Source organism: Macrotis lagotis, chromosome 1, assembly GCF_037893015.1.
Source record: "Macrotis lagotis isolate mMagLag1 chromosome 1, bilby.v1.9.chrom.fasta, whole genome shotgun sequence".
Lineage (NCBI taxonomy): Eukaryota > Metazoa > Chordata > Mammalia > Peramelemorphia > Peramelidae > Macrotis > Macrotis lagotis.
The window spans coordinates 355,975,438-355,997,281 of record NC_133658.1 but is presented as its reverse complement, the minus strand read 5'-3'; the positions used below and the strand labels follow the sequence as shown (position 1 = coordinate 355,997,281).

The window sequence follows — 21,844 nt, the reverse complement described above, 5'->3', positions numbered from 1 at the left end:
GATCTAGGGACCTCAAAGACTATTTATGAAGTCCAATCTTTTCATTTCACAGATGAGAAAACTGAGAACCATGGTTGTTAGGTGACTTGTTCAAGGTTATATAGGTATAAAAGGTCAGAAGTTGAATTTGAACCCTGGTTCTGTGCTGCTGAAACTGGGTTATTCCTCCCTGTCTCTCAGTGTATTACAGAACACTGGTACCAAACTCATATAGAAATGAATCCCACTGGGTTACATATTGATTTAGAAAATTGCAAATGAATCTTATGTTGTACCAGCTTTTTATTTTATTAAACATTTTCCACTGACATTTTGATTGGGTTCAAGTCACCCTTGAGAGTTTTGCAGCAGTTGTTGAGGGCATTCATCAGGCAGGGATTGTTATCTGTATTGGGAGAAATATTTTCCTCTGCTGAGAATTCTATATACCAGTGAAACTACATATCCTATTTCTGTCTTTATGTAAAGGACATGGATTTAGAACTGGAAGGAACTGTAGAGGTCATTTAGTTCAATTCCCTCATTTTAAAGGTGAGAAAACTGAGATCCAGTTAAGTGACTTGCCCAAGGTCAAGCACATTTGTGTCAGAGGTGACTCAAACCCATATCTTTAGTCTTCAAATCCAGATTTTTTTTCCTATAGTATCTGTGAGCCTCTTGTTGTTTAAGGCATTGCACTCATCCTATATCAAGTTTCATAGATCCATTTAGAAGTGGCAGCTTTAGACCCAACCTTCAAATCCATTAAACAGCAGGCTCCAGGACCCACAGACCAGGCAGAAGTAGCACCAGGAGCTGTCCAGGGCTGGAGTGTCTCCTCTTCAGGTTAAGAGGAGGATGATTCCAGAGAGAGCAAAGAAAAATGTGAATTTTCTACTCAACTCTTTCCAAGAGAAGATCTTCTGAGTCTTGATACTTGCCATCAGGTTCCGTTCTCCATTGCTTCCTAAATGATTATTTGTATGCTTCTTCTTAGATTTGGCCGCAGGCGTGTGATCGTTAAGAAGGGGTATAAGTGCAACAGTTTCTACTTCATCTTCTTTGGGACAGTTGCTGTAACTTCAGATGAAGATGGAAGCAGTGCCTTCCTAGACAGAAACCCAGAATTGCTCTCCAAGGGTTCATCTTTTGGAGTGAGTTGGTATCCTTCAATCTTTCCCCTAAACCAGGCTGTTTGGTGGGTTTGTGAGAATAGTAAAAGAGTGATATTCTCAGGGAACAGGCCCAACTGGAGGGAAGTAAAGCAGAGTTGTGATAGAAAAAGTCCTAGAGCAAGGGTCTTGGATCAGTACATACAAGTTGAAGTTTAAATTTGTCTGCATTGGACTATTAGAATTTCAGTTGTTCCAAATAATGAAGGCTGATTTAGAGCCAAAGATTGTGTGATTCTGATCACTGAATCTTTATATGGGAATCTGGAGATTAACTATTCTAATCAATCCATCCTAACATTAGTAATCTGTTCTGCATATAGGAGTCTGACCACTATGGTAGAAAATGGATCTAGATCCAAATGACCTGAATTCAAATCCTGCTGTATACCCTAGATAAGCAACTTTATTTCTCTGAATGATAGTTTGCACATCTGTAGAAAGAGGATCTTAATTGTCCCAATCTCTTTCCCACAGGGAAGGAAGAGTCTCCCCACTCCACTTAAGGCCCTAGAGAAATATGAGACATCATGGACCTAGTCATGTCACTTCCAGGATCAAAAATTTTCTTTTACGCAACACTGTAAAGTTAATAATCTCCTACCTCATATTCAAGGACCTCTGTCATCTGGTACCACCCTGATTTTCCAGTCATATTACTCCATATTCTTCCAGGAGTTTGTTCAGCCACTCAAACTGGACAACTACTCTTTGTGTCCCAAATGTGCCCTACACTTTCCTACTTCCTTGCCTTTGTCCGAACCATTCTCTATGCTTGCAATGTCCGCCTTCCTTCTCTTCATCTGTTAAATTCCTTCTTATCTTTAAAACCCAATTCAAGGAGTGGCTAGGTGGCGCAGTGGATAAAGCACTGGCCCTGGAGTCAGGAGTACCTGGGTTCAAATCCGGTCTCAGACACTCAATAATTACCTAGCTGTGTGGCCACTTAACCCCATTTGCCTTGCAAAAACCTAAAAAAAAAAAAAAAAACAACCCAAAAAGCCAATTCAAATGCCACTTTCTCCAGGAAGCCTTCCCTGATTCTCCCTATCCCCACACTGGTTATGATTTTCCCTTCTTCCATGGAACTCATATATCACTTTTATCTGCAGCTTTCTGATGAACTTAAAATGTTTTGTATCTTAGTTGTCTGAGCTTATGTCTTATTCTCCCACCTTACCTAGTGACTATTCTGAGCCTCTGTTTGTTCCTTAATTTATAAAATTAGGGAGGTGGACTAGATGATATTTTTTTTCAGCTCTTAAATCCTGTGATCTAAATTTTGTCTCTCCTCAGTAGAACATAATGAATGGTTGAGGAATGTCTGTCCTCAAAGAGCTTACAAGCTAGGGCACAATCATGCTACATTTCTTCTTCTCACATATAATAACTGCTTAATAACTATTTGTTGAATGTAATCAATGTATACATGGCCATAAATGACCATAAAAGGTCCTGAAATGGAAAAAAGATCATTTACTGAGGACAGGGGGAAATCAGGACAAGCTTCTGGGGAAAGTATTGAGCTGAGCTTTTGAAAGATAGGACTGGGGCAGTTAGGTGGCATAGTGGATAAAGCACCGGCCCTGGAGTCAGGAGTACCTGGGTTCAAATCCGGTCTTAGGCACTTAATAATTACCTAGTTGTGTAGCCTTGGGCAAGCCACTTAACCCCAATGCCTTGCAAAAAAAAAATTAATAAAAAAAAAGAAAGGACTTCATTAAGGGTAGGGGGAGGAGAGAAGAAGGAAATAGTCTTATTGTAAGCACAGTCTAAGTGAAGAGGACCTAAAAATGGAAAAGTGCTACACTTGAAGGTAGACTACAAGCAATCAAGTTTGGCTGAACTGCAGAATACAATGAGGGAAATATTGAGTACTAGTTCTAGAAAAGTAAGATAAAGCAAAATTTTGAAGAGCCTTGAATGCCAAACCAAAAACTGAGAATTTGGAAGTGTAAGTAATTTGAGGGCAAGGATTGTTTTCATCTAGCAACATGTTTGGAATGAAATAGGAACTCAGTAAAGGCTTATTATATTGAACTGATGGAGAAGAAAATGGCAAATTACTCCAGCATCTTTGCCAGGAAAACCCCATGGGGTCATATAGAGTTGGACATTACTGAAAGACTGAACAAAAGTTACAACAAAACTGTGAATTCAATCCAATAGGCAGTCAAAAAGGGTATGGACCAGGGAACAGGACCAGATCTGTATGTACAGATCCATATTTCAAGTATACACAGTCCTCTTGAGTCCCTTGCAACCCTTATCCTATGATCAATCACAACTTGCAAAACCTCTTCCCTGATCATTTCCACCATCTGTCACCTTTATTTTACTCTCATGCTGCTAAATGAAATTGAAGAGAATCAGGAAATAATGCTGACTAGTTCCTTTATAAAATTATGCTTGCCAATCTCAACCAAGCCCTCAGCAAGGCAATCCTCTTCTTCCTTCTATTTTAGTCCCCATCCCATTCACTACAGACTTACTCCAAGCCTTTTTTTCTCTTCTTATCCCTCCTACCCACTCGATTTTTCCACCATCTCTAATGAGGAACCCACTTTATATTTCACTCGTCCTCTCATCTCATACCCCTATATCATAGTTTCCTACCATCTCTTCAGGCCCTAATGAAGAGGCAACTTTCTGTTTGCATACATATTCCTTTGATTGCATCCCCTCCCATCTTCTCCAGCAGATTTCCTCCTCCATCATCTCCACTCTCTAGTTTTCAGTTTTCATCTAATAGTTCTTTCCCTTCTCTATGCAAACACATTCAAGTTCTTTCCATCCTTGAAAACCTTCACTACATCATCTTATCATGTCCACCAGCTATTATCTTTCCTCCCTTTTATGACTACATGTCTTCTATATTTGAGGCCTGTTAGGAACCATTGTCTATGGGAGCATTGCAAATTATCTTCACCTGGTGTTTTGTGAATAAACGGAGCACTTGAAGATCTTGATGGAGTATTTGTCTCCTTTGTCATCCTTGTCTCCTGCCCCTCCAACTCTCTCCTGGGGAAGATTGAGGGAGTCCAGAAGTGGGCCTCAACAGAGGCCTCCTTTTTCTCTCCTCTCATTCTCTTCTCAAATCTCTCTAATTTGGTTTCTGGTCTCATTATTGGAATATAAGTAATTTGCTGTCTCTAAAGTTACCAATGATCTTAGTTGCCAAATCTAATGACCCTTTTTCTGAATCCTCATCCTTCAAGACTCCTCTGCAGCATCTGACACTATTGCTCACTTCCTCCTCTTGAATATTATCATCTTTTAGTTTTCATGACTGCTTTCTTACATCTGTCTATCTGTTGTCTTTTGCTGGATCTTCACCTTTGTCATGTTCATTCATTTTAGATGTTCCCCAAGGTTCTGTCCTAAGCCCATTTCTCATTTTTCTCCACACTATCTCATTTGTTAATCTTATCAATTATCATCTTTTTGCAGACAATTCCCATATCTATTTATCCAATCCTTGTCTTTATTTGGAACTGCTTTTGTCTGCATGGAAAGCCTTGAACCTTGGAGGTCAGAAGGCCTGAAATCAGTTCTACCCTCAGACATACATACTAGCTGTGTGACACCAAAGTGAGTCATTTAAGCACTAAAATGGGGATAACAATAGCTTCCACCAAGGCTGTTGTGAGGATCAAATGTAATGATCATTCTAAAGTGCTCAGCTCTGTGCATAGCACCTAATAAGAGCTACTATGTAAATGTTTATAATTAATATTCCAAATTCAGCATGACCAAAATGGAACTTGTCTTTCCCCTAAAATGCTCACCTCAACTGAACTTCCTTCTTAGAGCATCACTATTGTTCTAGGTACACAATCTATTTTCAATTTTCTACTCTCAATCTTCCTGTCTCTGTCTCTCTCCTCCTCCATATCATTCCCAAATCTTGCCACTTTTCAATCTGCAACATCTCTTGAATCCATAGTGTTCTCTATTCACAACTCACCACCCTAGTTTAGCCCCTCACACCTTCTTGCCAGAACCATTACAATAGCTTCTTAATTGTTCTCAGGATCTCATCCTCTATTCATCTGCTAAAGTGACTTCACTGAAGGGTAAATTACCACCATCATTCTCTTGTTCTGGAAATTCTTTTTTTTTTTAAATAAATTTATTCATTTTTTTCCAATTATATGCAAAGATGGTTTTCAACTTTCTTTTTTGAGGGTAAGGTTTTGAGTTCCACATTTTTTTCCTTCCTTACTTCCTTCCCTTGAGAATGAGTAATCTGATATATGTTATTAATGTATAACTGTTAAACATATTTCCATATTAGTCATATAGTGAAAGAAGAATTAGAACAAATAGGGAAAAAACGTGAGTAGAAAAAAACAAAGATTTTAAAAAATTTTAAACGGTATGCTTTGGTCTGCATTCAGACTCCATAGTTCCTTGAATGTTGATGGTATTTTTCATTACAAGTTCTTTATAATTGTCTTTGATCATTATACTACTGAGTAGAGCTAAGTTTATCATAGTTGATCATCACACAATGTTGCTATTAATGTGCACAAAATGTTCTCCTGGTTCAGCTCATTTCATTTAGCATCAGTTCATGTAAGTCTTTCCAGATTTTCCTGAGGTCCACCCATTCATGATTCTTATAGAACAATTGTACTCCATCACATTCATATATCACAATTTGTTCAGCCATTCCCCAGTGTATAGGCATTCCCTCAATTTCCAATTCTTTGCCACAACTAAGAGAGCTGCTATAAATATTTTTGTTTATGTGGGTCTTTTCCCCTTTATATTTCTGGGATACAGACCTAGTAGTATTATTGCTGGATCAAAGGATATGCACAGTTTTACAGCTATGGAAATTTCAATAGCTCCCTATTATATCCAGGGTCAAATGTAAATTTCTTTTTTTTTCTTTTCCCCCCTATTCAGACTTTGACATTTTACTGCCATCTACAACACTACTATCTCTACCTGTGAGATCTCCTTACTCTTTCTCTCATGACTTCTCCCATGTCTGTGTCTTTGTATTCCATACCTGGAATCCTCTCCTTCCTCTCCTTTCTGACCTTTGACTTTTAGAACCCCTGGTTTCATTTAAACTCAGTTCAAACACCCCATCTCCCAGAGATCTTTGTAGGCTCCTCCTTCCACTCCCACCAGTTGTTAGTACCATAGTTTCTGTGGTTAACTTCCATCTGCTCTGTAGTCATTTCATTTATTTATTAATTAATCTTATTTCTTCATCTGATTTAGCTCTTCTCTTTTCTATCTTTTCCATTCTCTCTTTCTCTCTCACCCTCCTATATTTCTCAAGTCTTTTTTCTTTGCAACATCTCTTTTTTTTTTTTTTAGGTGTTGCAAGGCAAATGGGATTAAGTGGCTTGCTGAAGGCCACACAGCTAGGTAATTATTAAGTGCCTGAGACCGGATTTGAACCCAGGTACTCCTGACTCCAGGGCTGGAGCTTTATCCACTGTGCCACCTAGCTGCCCCTGCAACATCTTTTGAATCTGTAGAGAAGAGAACTCTTACAACCCTAGTTCAGCCCCTCCCTACTTCTTGCCAGAAAGTTCATTAAGGACAAGAACTCTTTTCATTTTTGCTTTTTCTTTCCTTTGTTATCCCTCACTGCTTAGCATATCCACTACCTCATAAAATGTGTTGAATGAATATCTGTTGATTGATTAATTGATCTGGCAATGGTATAAAGAATGTGGGTGTGGTGAGGTGGGAGGCCAGAAGAGACATCTTCTTTTATCTCCTCCTCTTCAGGAAATGGCTTTGCTGACTGATTCTGAGAGGATTTCTACTGTGGTCTGTATGGAGGAGACAGAGTTACTGGTTGTGGACAAGGAGGATTGCTTTGGTACTAAGCTGAATGAGGAGTTGAAGAAGGAATTTCAATTTCGGTTTAATTTCTTCAGGTAAATCAAATATTGGCTTATCAAGCAGTTATTGGATACTAGTGTTGTGGAAGGCCATGGCTAGACTCTGTGAGGGAGAAAAGGGAGAAGAGAGGGGAATGCTATGTGACCTTGGGCAAGTCACTCAGTTTCCTCATCTGAGGGGAGGAGGAGCATAGTTAGGGTGCTGGAGGAAGTACATCTTGGGATGCCAGAAAGCAATTACATTTCTTTTCCTTTCTTTGGTTTTTGCAAGGCAATGGGGGCAAGTGATTTTCCCAAGGTCACACAGCTTAGTATTTTTTGTGTCTGAGGTTGGATTTGAACTCAGATCCTCCTGACTTCAGGGAAAGTACTCTACCTACTGCACCACCTAGCTCCAAGCAATTACATTTCAATATAGCTATTAAAAGATTCTTAGAAAACATAAATTCATGGGTCTTAAAGTATGAACTCATAAGTTCTCCAAAAAAAATCCCTTCTTGTTCTAAATCTCCAATCCTATTACAACATGGGCATTGCCTTCAAGGCTGGTAAAGTCTCTAGTAAAAGAGGTCACATGATCAAATCTTACCAGACAATATAGGTTCAAGTGAGGTAGCATGTTGCATACAAGGAGTACTCTAGGATTTAGAAAGTTGGAGGGGGGTCAAGAAAGCCTCTATGGAATAAGGAGATCATGCAGATAAGACAACTATAGGCACAATTGTACCAGGTTCATTTTGATCAGAGGACAGTGCAGTGTGTCATGCTGGCTGGAGCAATGGGCTTCAGGGAAGGGGATGAAATAACTTCCTAAAATTAAAGAGGGTGATTAGGTGATCAAGGGAGAGAACTATGACTAGAATTTTTTTTTACTTGGGGCAATTGGGATACAGCTGACTTAGAGATAGGGGAAACTTAGCTAGGGTGCAGAAGGAAGCACATTGGGATGCCAGAAAGTTTTTATATTGCTGAATGACTAGATGACTAGGGGGGGTAGGATGGGATAGCGTGTGGTTGGGAGCAAGAAATTGGAAAGGACAACATTACTTTTTAGATATTAATACCCTGGGGAAAGCCCTTATTACCTTGTCTTAATTGTGTCTCTCTGGCAAGGAAGGGAGTGTGGTCTTAGGAGAGATAGGATATTCCCCAAATCCTTGGATCAGAAAAGAAAATAGCATTTAATATCCTTTCTCCTCAGGAAGCATGAGCTCTTTAAGACATGGTCTGATGAGACTGTCTCAAGAATGGTGAGTCATTGCAAAGTGCAGAAGTACCCATATGGGCAAGTGATAACTCAGAATGTGACGGAGTCTGGCTTTATCATGTTTGTCACAAAGGTGAGAATTAGGATACAGAAAGGTCAAGGAATTGGGGGAGAAAGGGAGTGTAAAGGTGATGTGTGTGTGTGTGTGTGTGTGTGTGAGAGAGAGAGAGAGAGAGAGAGAGAGAGAGAGAGAGAGAGAGAGAGAGAGACAGGGAGAGAGACAGAGAGAGAGACAGAGAGAGAGAGAGACAGAGAAAGGAGTCTAAAGCTATGTTCTAAGAATGCAAGGAAGACTGAGATGCATAGTTCTTTCTAGAATGAAATCTCTAACCCACTTATCACAATAGCTTTTCTAAATATCTTTCTCCTCAAGTCTACTCATACAACTTCTACTCTTCATACTCTCCTCTGGGGACCTTGAATCATGCTTTTTATCCCACCCACCCTCAAAATGAAACCATTAGATGAGAATTCCTTTCTCTTCTCTTCTCCTAATGCAACATCTCTCTGACTCCCCTCTCCTGGAATCTTCTCTACTCAAGCCTCTCACAAAGAAGTGGTCCTTTTTCTTGCCAAGGTCAATACTACTTACATGCATGCCTTCTATCTCATCCCCCCAAGTCTTCTCCAGCAGATTGCCCCATTATCATTCCCACTTCCCACTTTCTTAATCCTTTCCTATAATTCTATCTCCTTTCCTGCTGCCTACAAACACCCCTAAATCTCCCTCATCCTTTAAAAACTCTCACTTGATCCTACTGTCCCTTCTAGGTATCATTCTATATTTATTTTCCCAGATAAATTCCCTGAAAAATCTATAATTAGTACTTCTACTTCCCCTCCTCTCACTCTGTCCTAAACCTTTTGGAACCTGGTTTTCAACCTCATCATTTAACTGAAACTGTTCTCTCTAAAGTTAACAACTGCCTTATCTAATGAATGTTGAACAGAAAAAAATTGAAACTGTGGTTTATTGTTGTAACATTAAATGTTCAATGACTATTGGCATTATTTGTCTTCATATTCACAACTTAATCCTCATAAATCTTTCATTCTTCAAGATTTCATTTAAGATTTCAATGAGTCATGTAATTTCAGTATTTGCCACTAGATGGTGATATCATTCACGTGCTCAGCATTTTCACACACCTGATTCAATCTTGAAGACTTCAAAAATCACTTTTTGACCCACTCCAAATTTACTTGTGGTTATATCTTTGCAAGAGAAATAAAAATGATTTGCTTCTGTGCAAGCACTTGGTCTAAGGAAACAAAGAATATAGAACAGGCTTTATTTCATGTTATTTTATACAAAAAGCTGAGTTTTCTATTAGTAAATAGTCAAGAAAACTCTTCTTTCCTTTCTAATGAGATGTTCCTTTCTAGGGATCTAAAGAGCCTATTCTAGACTTAGGGAAATACTGGCCAGTTTTTGTATAATCAGTTGTCAGAAATACTAAGAATTGTTAGAGAATGAAGTAACTCTTTTTTTCTAGAGATTCCTTTTCTTATATCCCAGGCATATGTTACATAATTCTCGGTGACACCAAAGGGTGATAATAATAATAATAATGATAAGAATAAGAATAAATAACAATAAGAACATCAATAATAGCTAAAATTTCTATAGAATTTATTATGTTCAACTGCTAATTAAGCACAATAATTTATAATTATGATTTTATTCAATACTCAAGAAAAACCCTACCAGACACTATTACTATCCTCATTTTATAGATGAGGAAACAGGTGAAGTGGCTTGCCCAGGGTGATGAAACAAATGGGTATCTTGACTCCAACTTTCACTTAATCTTGGAAGCTGGGGTGGTTGAAGAAGTCTGCATGGCTCAGACACTCTTCTTTATTGCCATATCTGAGGCCGAGAGGTTCCCTTAAGGTACTGTTTCCCTAAATCTCTCTCGTGCTTTTTTCCCCCAGCAGCTCTCTTCTCTGTATCTTCTAGTTCTACTTTTAAGGGTATAGTTTAGAGTTTAATTTTGAAAGGAATGTTCCAGCTTGAAGATAGTACTAAAGTGGACTTAATATGAATATTCAGGATAAAATTAACTTACAAAGAATTGTCATGAGAATCTCACACTTTTTTCAAGACATCTTCAAATTCAGGAGAGGTTCTCATTCATTGATGAAAAATCTATGTTATTGTCAGGTGTTAAAATAGAGTGCCATAGGGACAGCTAGGTGGTACAAAGGGGCAACTGGGTGGTGCAGTGGATAGAGCACTGGCCCTGGAGTCAGGAGGATCTGAGTTCAAATTTGACCTCAGACATTTATTACCTAGCTATGTGATCTTGGGTAAATCACTTAACCCCATTACCTTACAAAAACTAAAAATAAATAAATAAAATAGAGTGCCAGGCCTAAAGTCAGGGAGTCCTGAGTTCAAATCCAAAATCAGACATTTACTTTCTACCCATGTGAACCTAGGCAAGTCATTTAATCTGTCTGCCTCATTTTCCTCATCGGTAAAATGGAGATAAACCATAGCATATACCTGGTAAGGTTGCTGTGAGGATCAAATGAGATAATAATTGCATTATATATTTAGTACTATGCCTACACATAACAAGTGCTGTATAAATATAAGCTATTATTATTATATATGAAATTTTACTCCTTCCTTCAAGATAATTAATGCCCAAGTACATTCATGAAACTTCCTCCTTTTTTAAGGTAAAACTTTTCATTTTTTTAAAATTTACATCAATCAACCAAAAATATATATATTTATTCTAAATAAATATTGATTTAATCAGCCACCAATTTATTAATCAACTGGTCCTGAAGTTACAAATGAAATGAGTGAAAACCCAAGGAACACATCCTGAAACAACAAAAATATATATAAATACACACTAAGGAATAGATTATAAAGAGAATAAATAGAAATAAATGTAAAGTAGTTAAATACAGAGAGGAGAGAAGGTAATAGTGTATGAGGAGCTCAGGAAAGCCTTAACATAGAGGGATAAGGCTTAAGCTGCATCTTGAAGAGAGGCTTATGAGGAGAAGGTGAGGAGGGTGAAGTACAAAGCTGTAGAGATGGGAGAACTAGATAAAAAGTGTGAGAGTGAGAAAGGCTGAAAAGATAGCTCTATAAACACTTATATTGTCTCTCCTCAATCTGTTCTCCAGCTTAGTTATTTTTCTAAGGAGATACTTCAAATTCCCTAGTTTTTTCTATTTTTATTGTTTCTTGGTATCTTATAACATAAACTGATTCCACTTGCTCAATTCTAGTTTTCAAGGAGTTATTTTCTTCCTTAAGATTTTATATTTTTTTCCCAATTGGTTAATTTTCTTTTCATTATTTCCTTGAATAGCATTTCCCCCCCCCCTATTTTTTCCTTGATCTCTCTTATTTAAATTTTGAATTCCTTTTTAAGTTGTTCCAAGAGTTTTGGGGGGGGCAGAGGGTAGGTGAGGGGAGTCTTACGACCATTTGATGTTACTTTTTGGGGTAGGAATGGCTTTTTTTAAACCTCACTATCTTCCCCAAATATTAATTTCAGGTCTTTATAACTATCTATCATCAGGTTGTATTTATTTTAATTTTTAATTTTAATTTGTTTTATTTTTAACTTATTATTACAAGTTTTAATCTCAAGTTATGAGTCCTTACTGTTTTATGAATTCTGTTGGGGGCCTCAAGCTCCCTGATTATTCTCCTCTCCTAAGTCATTGGTAGGTCTCCCAGTCACACTCCTGAAAACATTCTTGGTCCCTTCTTCCTGCAGTTCCACACAGTTGCTTGTTCCTCCTTGCCCACTGCCACAGCCCCAGATCATGTCTGGATGTCAGGCGTGTATGTGTATATGGGTGTCCTCCAAATTTGCCCCACTCAACTGTCAGTTGTTTCTTACATGAAAGTTTATGAGCTGAAAATTCCTGTGGTAAGATTACTTGAGTGAGGTGAAAGTTGAGGTGAAACCTCCCTAAGACCCATTCTGTTGCTGGAGAGAGCTGTTCCAGGTTCTGCAGTTTGTTGACCCAGCAGATTCACCTTGGAGATGTCTACATTTCTCTCAGGCCAAACTTCAGCCCCTGGAGGGGAGGTCCTATCTTTTCTGTTGCTTTGCTACTTTATTTTTGCTTCTCTGGTCATTTTGTGTCAATTTTCTATCTTTTTGTGGAGAATCTCTGGAGAACCTGGAAATTGCCCAGAATCTTCCCAGAATGACCAAGACTTTATGTTAAATTGTAGAAACTACAGGGAAGTAGTAAAGTGCCTTGAAGTCACTGTAACTTGCTGCTTAATTCTGACATGGTCAGAATTAGATAAGGAAAGACACCTTTGTCTGGATGAATTAAAGTGGGGAGAGACTTGAAACAGGTACACCAGTTAGGAGGTTCTGATCATGAGCCAGGCTAGAGAAATCGATAAGAACCTGAATTAAGTAAGGTTGGTTGTGCCAGTAGAAGAGAGGAAAGGCAAGTAGGCAGGAGATATGGAGATGGAGATGCCTGGGATTTCGCAATTGATTGAATATTTGAAGTGAAGGAGATTGATGAAAGGGACAGAATAAACATTTCTTAAGCACCTATGTGGGAGTAATGCTTTACAAACATCTGATTTGATTATGATCTCATTTGAGAGTGAGGAGTCCATGTCAAAGTTAAAGGAACAAACCTGGGGAGACCAAGAGGAAAGATGGGAGGGCCCTTGGAAGAAAAAGGAAAGTTTAGAAGGAAGGATTTGGGGGGGGGGATAATGAGATCTATTTTGAATATATTGAGAACCAAAAATAAGTAATGAAAATAAAGTAAAGGGGCAGCTAGGTGGTGCAGTGGATAGAGCACCAGTCCTGGAGTCAGGAGTACCTGGGTTCAAATCTGGTCTCAGACACTTAATAATTACCTAGCTGTGTGGCCTTGGGCAAGCCACTTAAACCCATTGCCTTGCAAAAACATAAAAAAATAAAATAAAGTAAAAAATAAAATCACAATAATGTCAAAACTTTTTTTAAAAGTTCAAAAAATTCTCTGCTATTGAAAATTGCTTAGAGATACTACAGACTTTTTAATTGGCAGTATAATTATGTTGTTCTTAGCATCCTAAGGAAAACCCCAAGTTGTGACTTATGACCCAGAGTTGTAGTTCTAGAGTCATATGAATTAGTTTCAATCTTGATTCTTTTTACAAATCCCTTCAATGACTCTCAGTGCCTCTGGGATAAAGATTCTTATCTTAACCTGGAACCAGTGAACTTGTTTTTTAAATATTTTGATAATTGTATTTTCAGTATGATTGGTTTCCTTTGCAGTTCTAAATTACTAAATATTTAAAACTTAGTATTAAAATAAATTTTATTTTATGCAATTAAAAATACAGACTTCACTAGGACTGCCAAAGGCGGGGTAGGGGGGTGGTTCAGGACACACAAAAAATTAAGAATTCTTTAATGCTAAAATATGAAATACTTTAGACTAAAATATCAAATATTAAAATCCTTTTTTTCATGCATTTGTAAACATTATTCTGAGAAAGTGTCCAAAGACTTCACCAAACTACCAAAGAAGTCTGGGATATGGAAAAGGTTAAGATACCCTTTCCTATAAAATACAACTCTTCAGTATGGAATTTAAAGCTCTCTGCTGTCTGGCTTCTATTTCCCTCTTTAGACTTAATTTCATTTTACTCCCCTTCTATCTATCTGTGTCCACTTTATTCAAATTGCCCTATGCAAGTAACTCTCTCTCTCTCTCTCTCTGTCTTTTTCTCTCTCTTTGATTCCTTATCTCCCTTAAAGTTCAGCTCATTTACTATATCTCATAAGAAGACTCTCCTATTCTGGAGTCAGGGGGATCTGAGTTCAAATTCAGTATCAGATTCTTAATAATTACCTAGCTGTATGACCATGGGCAAGTCACTGAACCCCATTGCCTTGCAAAAATCAAAAAAGAAAGAAAGGAAGAAGGGAAGGAAGGAAGGGAGGGAGGGAGGGAGGAAAGGGGAAGGGGGAAGGGGGAGAGGAGAGGAGAGGAGAGGAGAGGAGAGGAGAAAGGAAAGGAGAAAGGAACGACTCTTCTGTTTCTGGTTGAATGGCAAAGCTCAAAGAATAGCCAATTGTCAGCTTGGCAGGAGGTCTGTGTGGAGGGCCCCAGGGATTGACTTGACCCTGTTGACACTTGACCAATCCACAATTGTCATAGAACTAGGAAAGATGGTTGACCCAGTGATTGCCTTTGACAGAATCTGAAAAGATCTGGACAGACTAGAACTTGGACTTGACTAACAATGATGTAATTTAATAAGGACAAATAAGGACAACTCTTACACTTGAGGGTCAAGTTGACAGATCTTAATGTTGATGTGTAACATCCCTGTGCCCTCCTCACCACTCACACAACCAGCAACCCAATTTAGGCAATTGTCACCTTTTTTTCTGTTCTATTGTAATAACTTCTTTTTTACTTTGATCTCCTGTCTCTAGCATCTTCCTCCACTCCAACCCATCCTCCACAAAGCTGACAAAATCATCTTACTAAAGTGTACATCTGATCTTGTCAGTTCTCTACCAGGTAAAATTTATCAATTTATGCCTTCCAGGAACAAATATAAACAATCTTGGCATTTATATCTCTTCACAAGCTGGGTTCTTCTTGTCTTTCCAGATCTTTTCAGGTGCTAATATTCTTCCACTCCCTAACTTTCTTTTTACTTACCTATTTACAAACCTATTAAATACCTATAAATAAATGTGCTTGGAATCTCCCTCTCTCCACCCTCTCATTCCCCTTAGTAAGCTCTGGAGGACAGAGGCTGTTTTGTCTCCTTTTCTCTGCCTGGTTCATAGTAGGTCCCTAATTACTTGTTGATTGATTGATCATCTTCTTAGTCATATTACAGGACTTTGCCCATAGTAGGGTTTATAAAATGTTTGTTGAATGACCAAATTTTTACCCTTGTTCTTGAAACATAGAATGTGGCTTATGCCTAATGTCCCCCTAAAAAGAAGAGGGGTCCCAACTCCCATCAAACACAGGTACAGACACACACACACACACACACACACACACACAGTCCTAAAATGTAGAATAGACTCTTACTTAATCTATTAGAAAATGCATAACACAAAGGACTTGTATCAGAGCTCATTAGACAAGTAAATTTTCTACACCAGTCCAAGGACAACAGCAGACAACAACAACAGCAACAACAAGGAGCTAGCATTTAGATAACACATTACGGCTTACAAAGCAATTTACAAGTATTATCTTATTTGATCTTCACCAAAACCCTGGGAGGTTTATTATAATCTTCATTTTATGATGAAAAATCAGAATGGATTTATAAATCAACCTGAATGATGGCATCCTGATTAGAGACATACCCATGGGTCCTATATGTAAAGTCAGGGCTACTTTATAAACCTTAAGTCATTTGGGTAATTATTGATGCTTGTGTTTTCACAGCTCAGAGTACTGGGAGTTACAGCCAGAAGTTTTAAAAGTTTTTTTAAGTGTCTTCTGTTTTTGCACCAGTCATTTCCTTAAACCACTGGACTCTTACAGATACAAAGGAAAACATTTAAATAAAACAATAGTTATCCACCTCCATTTAGAGAACTGATGGTCTCAGAGTGCAGAAAGAAACTCCCAACAGACCTAGCAACCATATCTGACTCAATTTACCACACTGGGCATCCCCCTACATTTATTTTGATTTATTTATTTTATATTATTACAATAATCTTGTGGGATTAAACATAACCCCACCCCACCCCCAAAAAGATAGAGAAACTTCAAGAATAGTAAGAGAGAAAGAAAACTGTACTTCAGTCTGTGTTCATATTCCAATGACTCTGTCTCTGGGATGAGTTTCCTTCTTCATCATAAGACCACCAGAGAAGTTGCTTCAATATTTTCCCGACAGTTGCTGCTGTATTTCCCTCCACTCTATTCCTCCCTACTCTCATTTATTCTATTCTCTCTTTCCTTTCACTCTGTCCCTGATCAGAAGTGTGTTGTTTCTGAGGATCCTCTCCCATGATCTTCCCTCTCTTCTGTCACCTACTCCCCCCTTCCCTCTCCCCATTCCCCCTTATCCCATCCCTTTCCTCTCATTTTTCTCTAGGGTAAGGTAGATTTCTATACCCTATTAAGTGTGTATGTTATTTCCTTTCTGAGCCATTTCTGATGAGAATGAAGGCTCCCTCAGTCCCCCCCCTCACCTTCCCCTGTTCCACTCCATTTGAAAAGCTTTATCTTGATTCTTATGTGAAATATCTTAGCTCCTCCTTCCTCTCCTTTCCCTTCCTCCAGGTTCTTTCCTTTATCACCCATTGACTCCATCTTTTTACAATATTATAGCATACAATAATATAGCAATTCAACTCCCTCCTGTGCCTTGCCTATATATGCTCCTTCTAATTGCTCTTATTAATGAGAAAGTTCATACAAGTTATCAGTATCTTCTTCCCATGCAGGAATACAAACAGTTCAGCATCATTAAGTTCCTCATAGTTAGTCCTTCTCATTCACCCCCACTATGGTTCACCTGAGTCCTATACTTGGAGATCAAACTTTCTGTTCAGCTCTGGTTGTTTCAATAAGAAAGTTTGAAAGTCCCCTGTTTCACTGAAAGTCCATCTTTTCCCCTGAAAGAGGATGTTCTGTTTGGCTGGGCAATTGATTCTCAGTTGTAAACCAAGATCTTTTGCCTTCTGGCATATCATATTCCAATCCCTATGAGCCCTTAATGTAGATGTTGCTAGGTCCTGTGTAATCCTTACTATAGAGCCACAATAGTTGAATTGTTTGTTTCTGGCAGCTTTTAGTATTTTCTCTTTGACTTGGGAGTTTTGGAATTTGGCTATAATATTCCTGGAAGTTTTTCTTTTGGGATCTCTTTTAGGAGGTGACTGGTGAATTCCCTCAATTTCTATTTTACCCTCTGCTTTTAGGATCTCAGGGCAATTTTGCTGTATTATTTCTTGAAAAATGAAGTCTAGTTCTTTTTCTGATTGTGATTTTCAAGTAGCTCAATAATTTTTAAATTATCTCTCTTGGATCTATTTTCAAAGTCAGTTTTTTTTTCCAATAAGATATTTCACATTTTGGGGGCAGCTGGGTGGTGCAATGGATAGAGCACCAGCCTTGGAGTCAGGAGTATCTGAGTTTAAATCCGGCCTCAGACATCTAATAATTACCTAGCTATGTGGCCTTGCAAAAAACTAAAAATATATAAAAAATATATATTTCATCTTGTCTTCTAATTTTTGGTTCTTTTTCGTATAGTTTTATTTCTTCCTGATTTCTCGCAAAGCTTCCTTTAGTTCCATTCTACATTTGATGGAGTCATTTTCTTCAGAGAGCTTTTTTATCTCCTTTTTCAACTGGCCAATTCTGCTTTTTAAGGCATTCTTTTCCTCATTTGCCTTTTGTATTGTTTTTTTCTATTTGACCTAAAGTGGTTTTTAACATGTTATTTTCTTTTTTTATTAGGTTTTTTTTTTTTTGGCAAGGCAAATGGGGTTAAGTGGCTCGCCCAAGGCCACACAGCTAGGTAATTATTAAGTGTCTGAGTCTGGATTTGAACCCAGGTACTCCTGACTCCAGGGCTGGTGCTTTATCCGCTGCACCACCTAGCCACCTGATGTTATTTTCTCCAGAATTTTTTGCATTTTTTTTCACCAAGCTGCTGACTTGGTTCTCATGATTTATCTGCATTGCTCTCATTTCTCCTCCCAACTTTTCCTCTACCTTTCTTAATTGCTTTTCAAAGTCTTTTTTGAGCTCATCCACAGCCTGAGCCCATTTTCTATTTCTCTTGGAGGTTTTGGATACAGAAGCTTAGACTTTGTCATTTTCTGAATTTGTATTTTGATCCTCCATGGGACCAAAGTAATTTTCTATCGTCAGATTCTTCTTTTTCTGTTGTTTTCCCATTTCCTCAGCCTATGACTGATTTACTGCACTTCTAAGGCTTTGGGTTTTTTTTTTTTTTTTTTTGTTTTTGGAAAATGCACAGGGAACTTAATTCCTCTAAGGTCTTATGAGAAGCTCTGACTGCTCTCTTGCCTGTGCTCTGGTCTATGGATGACCACAGGCACTCCTCCCTCTGCCCTGGAGCTGTGAGGAGGATTCTTGCTTGGCTATGGTGATACAGGGGCCTAGACTGCAACTTGGATCTGAGCGTGGGCAAACAGCAGAGTACTAGCCTAGGGAGAGCAGAGAGACCCCTGCAGTCTACCCTGACCCCCTTACTGTCTTGTGGGCTGGGAGCTCTGGAAGTACTAGATGGCCTCCCCAATTCCTACTACAAATTCTCATTGCAGGGCTCCTCTGAGGCCAGTGCTCCACTCTCTGCTCACTCTGGTGAGTCAGGGTTCTCTCACCTCCTGTTCAGGCTGTCCCCAGTGATCCCTGGGCAAGAGGTCTGGAAATTGCCCCCTCTGCCATGGAGCCCCTAGGTACCCAGGCTCCACATGGGGCTGTTCTTGGAAGACTGGAGCTGGTTTTCTCCTGCCTGGCTGCATTGTGCTGCAGCTCTTTCCAGACCCCAGTCCCTGTGAAACAGACCTTTCCTGTGGATCTTCTAAATTGTTTTGGACTGGGAAATTATATCAATCTTTCTGTGGGTTCTGCCCCTCTAAATTTTATCTAGAGTCATAATTTGATGGCTCTTGGAGGTTTTTGGAGAACGAGTTTTTGGGAATTTCAGCCTTTACAAGTCATCTTGGCTCTGTCCCCCTTCCCCCTGCATTTATGCTGAGAATAGCAGGGAGATTAGTCATTATCATTAATCAGTGTTTTAGCTTTTTTTAAAAAATGATTTTAAATATTTTTACCTATTGTAGTAAATTTATAATTTTGTACATAACTTTCCTGGTTCTTCTTGCTTCATTTTCCATCAGTTCTTACAAGTATCCCTATGATTTTCTGAATTCTTTATATTTGGTGTTTTTAATGACATAATATTGAATTATATTCATAGACCATAGTTTATTCAATCATTCCCCAAAGGGCAGGCAATTATTTTGATTCCTGTTTTTTTTACTACCACAAAAGTGCTGTTATGGAGATTTGGGGGCACCTGAGGCCCTCCTTTCTGCTTTGTCATTTAATAAGCATTTGTTAGTCTTAGTCACTGTGTTGAGCATTCAGGGTTGGTTACAAAGAAGGGAAAATAAGTACAAGCTCTCAAGGAGGTCACAGTTTAATGGGAAAGACAACATGCAAGCAATTATGTTTAAACAAGCTATATACAGGATAAATTGGAAATAATCAACAGAGGAAAGACATAGAATTAACAGGGATCAGGAAAAGCTTCCTACAGAAGGAAGGATTTTAGTTGGGACTTAAAAGCCAGGGAAGTCAGAGTATGGAGATGAGGAGATAACACTCCAGGTAACAGAGGACAGTCAGGGAAAATGTCTAAAGTGGAGACAGCATTTTGTTTGAGGAACAGCCAGGAAGCCAATGTTAATGGATCCCAGAATTGGGAGTGGTCACTATTTGTCCTTCCTTTTTTTTTTTTCTTTTTAGGTTTTTGCAAGGCAAACAGGGTTAAGTGGCTTGCCCAAGGTCACACAGCTAGGTAATTATTAAGTGTCTGAGACCGGATTTGAACCCAGGTACTCCTGACTCCAGGGCTAGTGCTTTATCCACTATGCCACCTAGCCGCCCCTTTGTCCTTACTTCTTAAAGAAGACCAAGACATCAGGGAGGTGATATCATGATATGCACATGAATTGGATTTGAGTGAGGGGATGCTGTGCAAAGTCACTAGCCTCACTTTCTGTTCCAGAGTCATCTGGGTCCAGTGGCCAGATATAAATCAGGACAACAGGAGATGGCCCAGGATGAGAGGCAAATTGGGTTAAGTGACTTGCCCAAGGGTCACACATCTGGTAAGTCTGAGGCTGAATTTGAACTCAGATCCTCTTGACTCCAAGGCCAGTGCTCTATCCATTGGGCCACCTAGTTCTTCCTGGTAACCAAGAATTGAAAACTAAGGCATAATCTCCTTACCAGGGATTGATTTAACAAATTATAGTATGTTAATGTATTAGAATTTTACTATGCCTTAAGAAATAATGAAATGGACAATTTCAGAGGCAGGTAGGAAGAACACTATGAACTGATATAGAGTAAAGTGATGCTGGGTAGTAGGGAAGGAGGTAAGATTTAACAAGATTGGAAAGATAGAGAGTCAAGTTATTAAGGGCTTTTGTATTTGATCCTGGAGGGAGGTGGGCAGTGACATGGTCAGAACTGAGCTATAGAAAGATTTATTTTCCACCTGAATGGAGGATAGACTGGAGTAGGGAGAGGAGACCTGAGGCAGACAGACCCACCACAGGCTATTATTTAATAGTCCAAGTATGAGGTGACGAAGTCCTGGACCAAAATGGTGACAGTGTGAAGAGGGGGATGGTGATGTGCATAATTGAGAGATGTTATGAAGATGAAATAGTCAGGCCTTGATGACAGAGGATTAGAGGATGATACTTAGGAAGTGGTTCTGGGGAATTGGAAGATAGTAAGTATTCTCAATAATAAAAGGAAAATTAGGAAGATAAGAGAGTTTGGGGAGGGAGGATGATAATGAGTCCAGTTTTGGATATGTTGAGTTTGAGATGTCTCTGGATCATCTAGTTTGAGATGTTCAGTATGCAGTTGAATTCTGGAGGTCAGCATAAAGATTAGGGCTGGATAAGTAGATTTGAGAATCATTAGCATAAAGATGATAATTTCAGTTATTGGAACTGATGGGATTACTAAGTGAAATAGTGTAGAAGAAGAGAAGAGAGGCTAGGACAGAGCCCTTGGAACATCCACAGTTAAGGGGCATGACTTGGATGAAAAGCCAACAAAAGAGACTAAGAAGGAGCAGTCACAGGCAGCTAGGTGGCACAGTGGATAGAGCATAGGCCTTGGAGTCAGGAGGACCTGAGGTCAAATTTGGCATCAGACACTTAATAATTACCTAGCTATATGACCTTGGGCAAGTCACTTAACCCCATTGCTGTAAATAAATAAAAAATAAAAGAAGGAACAGTCAGATGGGTAGGAGGAGTTAGAAAAAGAATAATGTCCAGAAAATATGGAAGAAAATGTCAAGAAGAGCAATTGGCTGTGTAAAAGGATGTAGAGAGTCAAGGATGGAGGAAAGGGTCGTTAGAGATCACTGGCAATTAAGAGATCACTGGTACCCTTGAAGAGAAGTTTTAGTTGAATGATAAGTTCCTAAGTCAGACTGCAGAAACTTAAGAAGAGAGAAAAAAAGTAGAAACACCTATTCCAGAGGTTCTTCTCAAAAAATTTAACCACAAAAAGAAGAAGAGATGTGGGTGAGTAGTTTAGCAGAGATGAACATATCTATCATGTTAGAGGTTTTGAGGATGAGGAAGATAAGGGTATCTTTGTAAGGAATTAGGAAAGCAGTTGGTAGACAAGGAGAGATTGAAGATAGGTAGAAGAGCAGGTGATAGAGAGGACAATTTGTTGAAGAAGACAGGTAGAATGAGTTCACTTGTGCAAATAGAGGAGTTTGTCTTGGCAACAAGAAGGGGCCATCTCAGTATGTG

General features: G+C 38.8%; 1 protein-coding gene across 4 annotated transcripts in view; it reads left to right on the top strand.

Moving 5' to 3' along the window:
- CNBD2 (cyclic nucleotide binding domain containing 2) overlaps positions 1–21,844 on the top strand; it is an 84,919-nt gene that overhangs the window by 32,058 nt on the left and 31,017 nt on the right. For 2 of the 4 annotated variants that reach the window (XM_074229140.1, XM_074229155.1), the window contains exons 5-7: positions 977–1,133; positions 6,909–7,060; positions 8,226–8,364. In XM_074229140.1, coding sequence (XP_074085241.1) covers positions 977–1,133; positions 6,909–7,060; positions 8,226–8,364 — 448 coding nt within the window. The remainder of the gene's footprint in view (positions 1–976; positions 1,134–6,908; positions 7,061–8,225; positions 8,365–21,844) is intronic. The other 2 variants (XM_074229147.1, XM_074229163.1) reach the window with 2 other exon arrangements.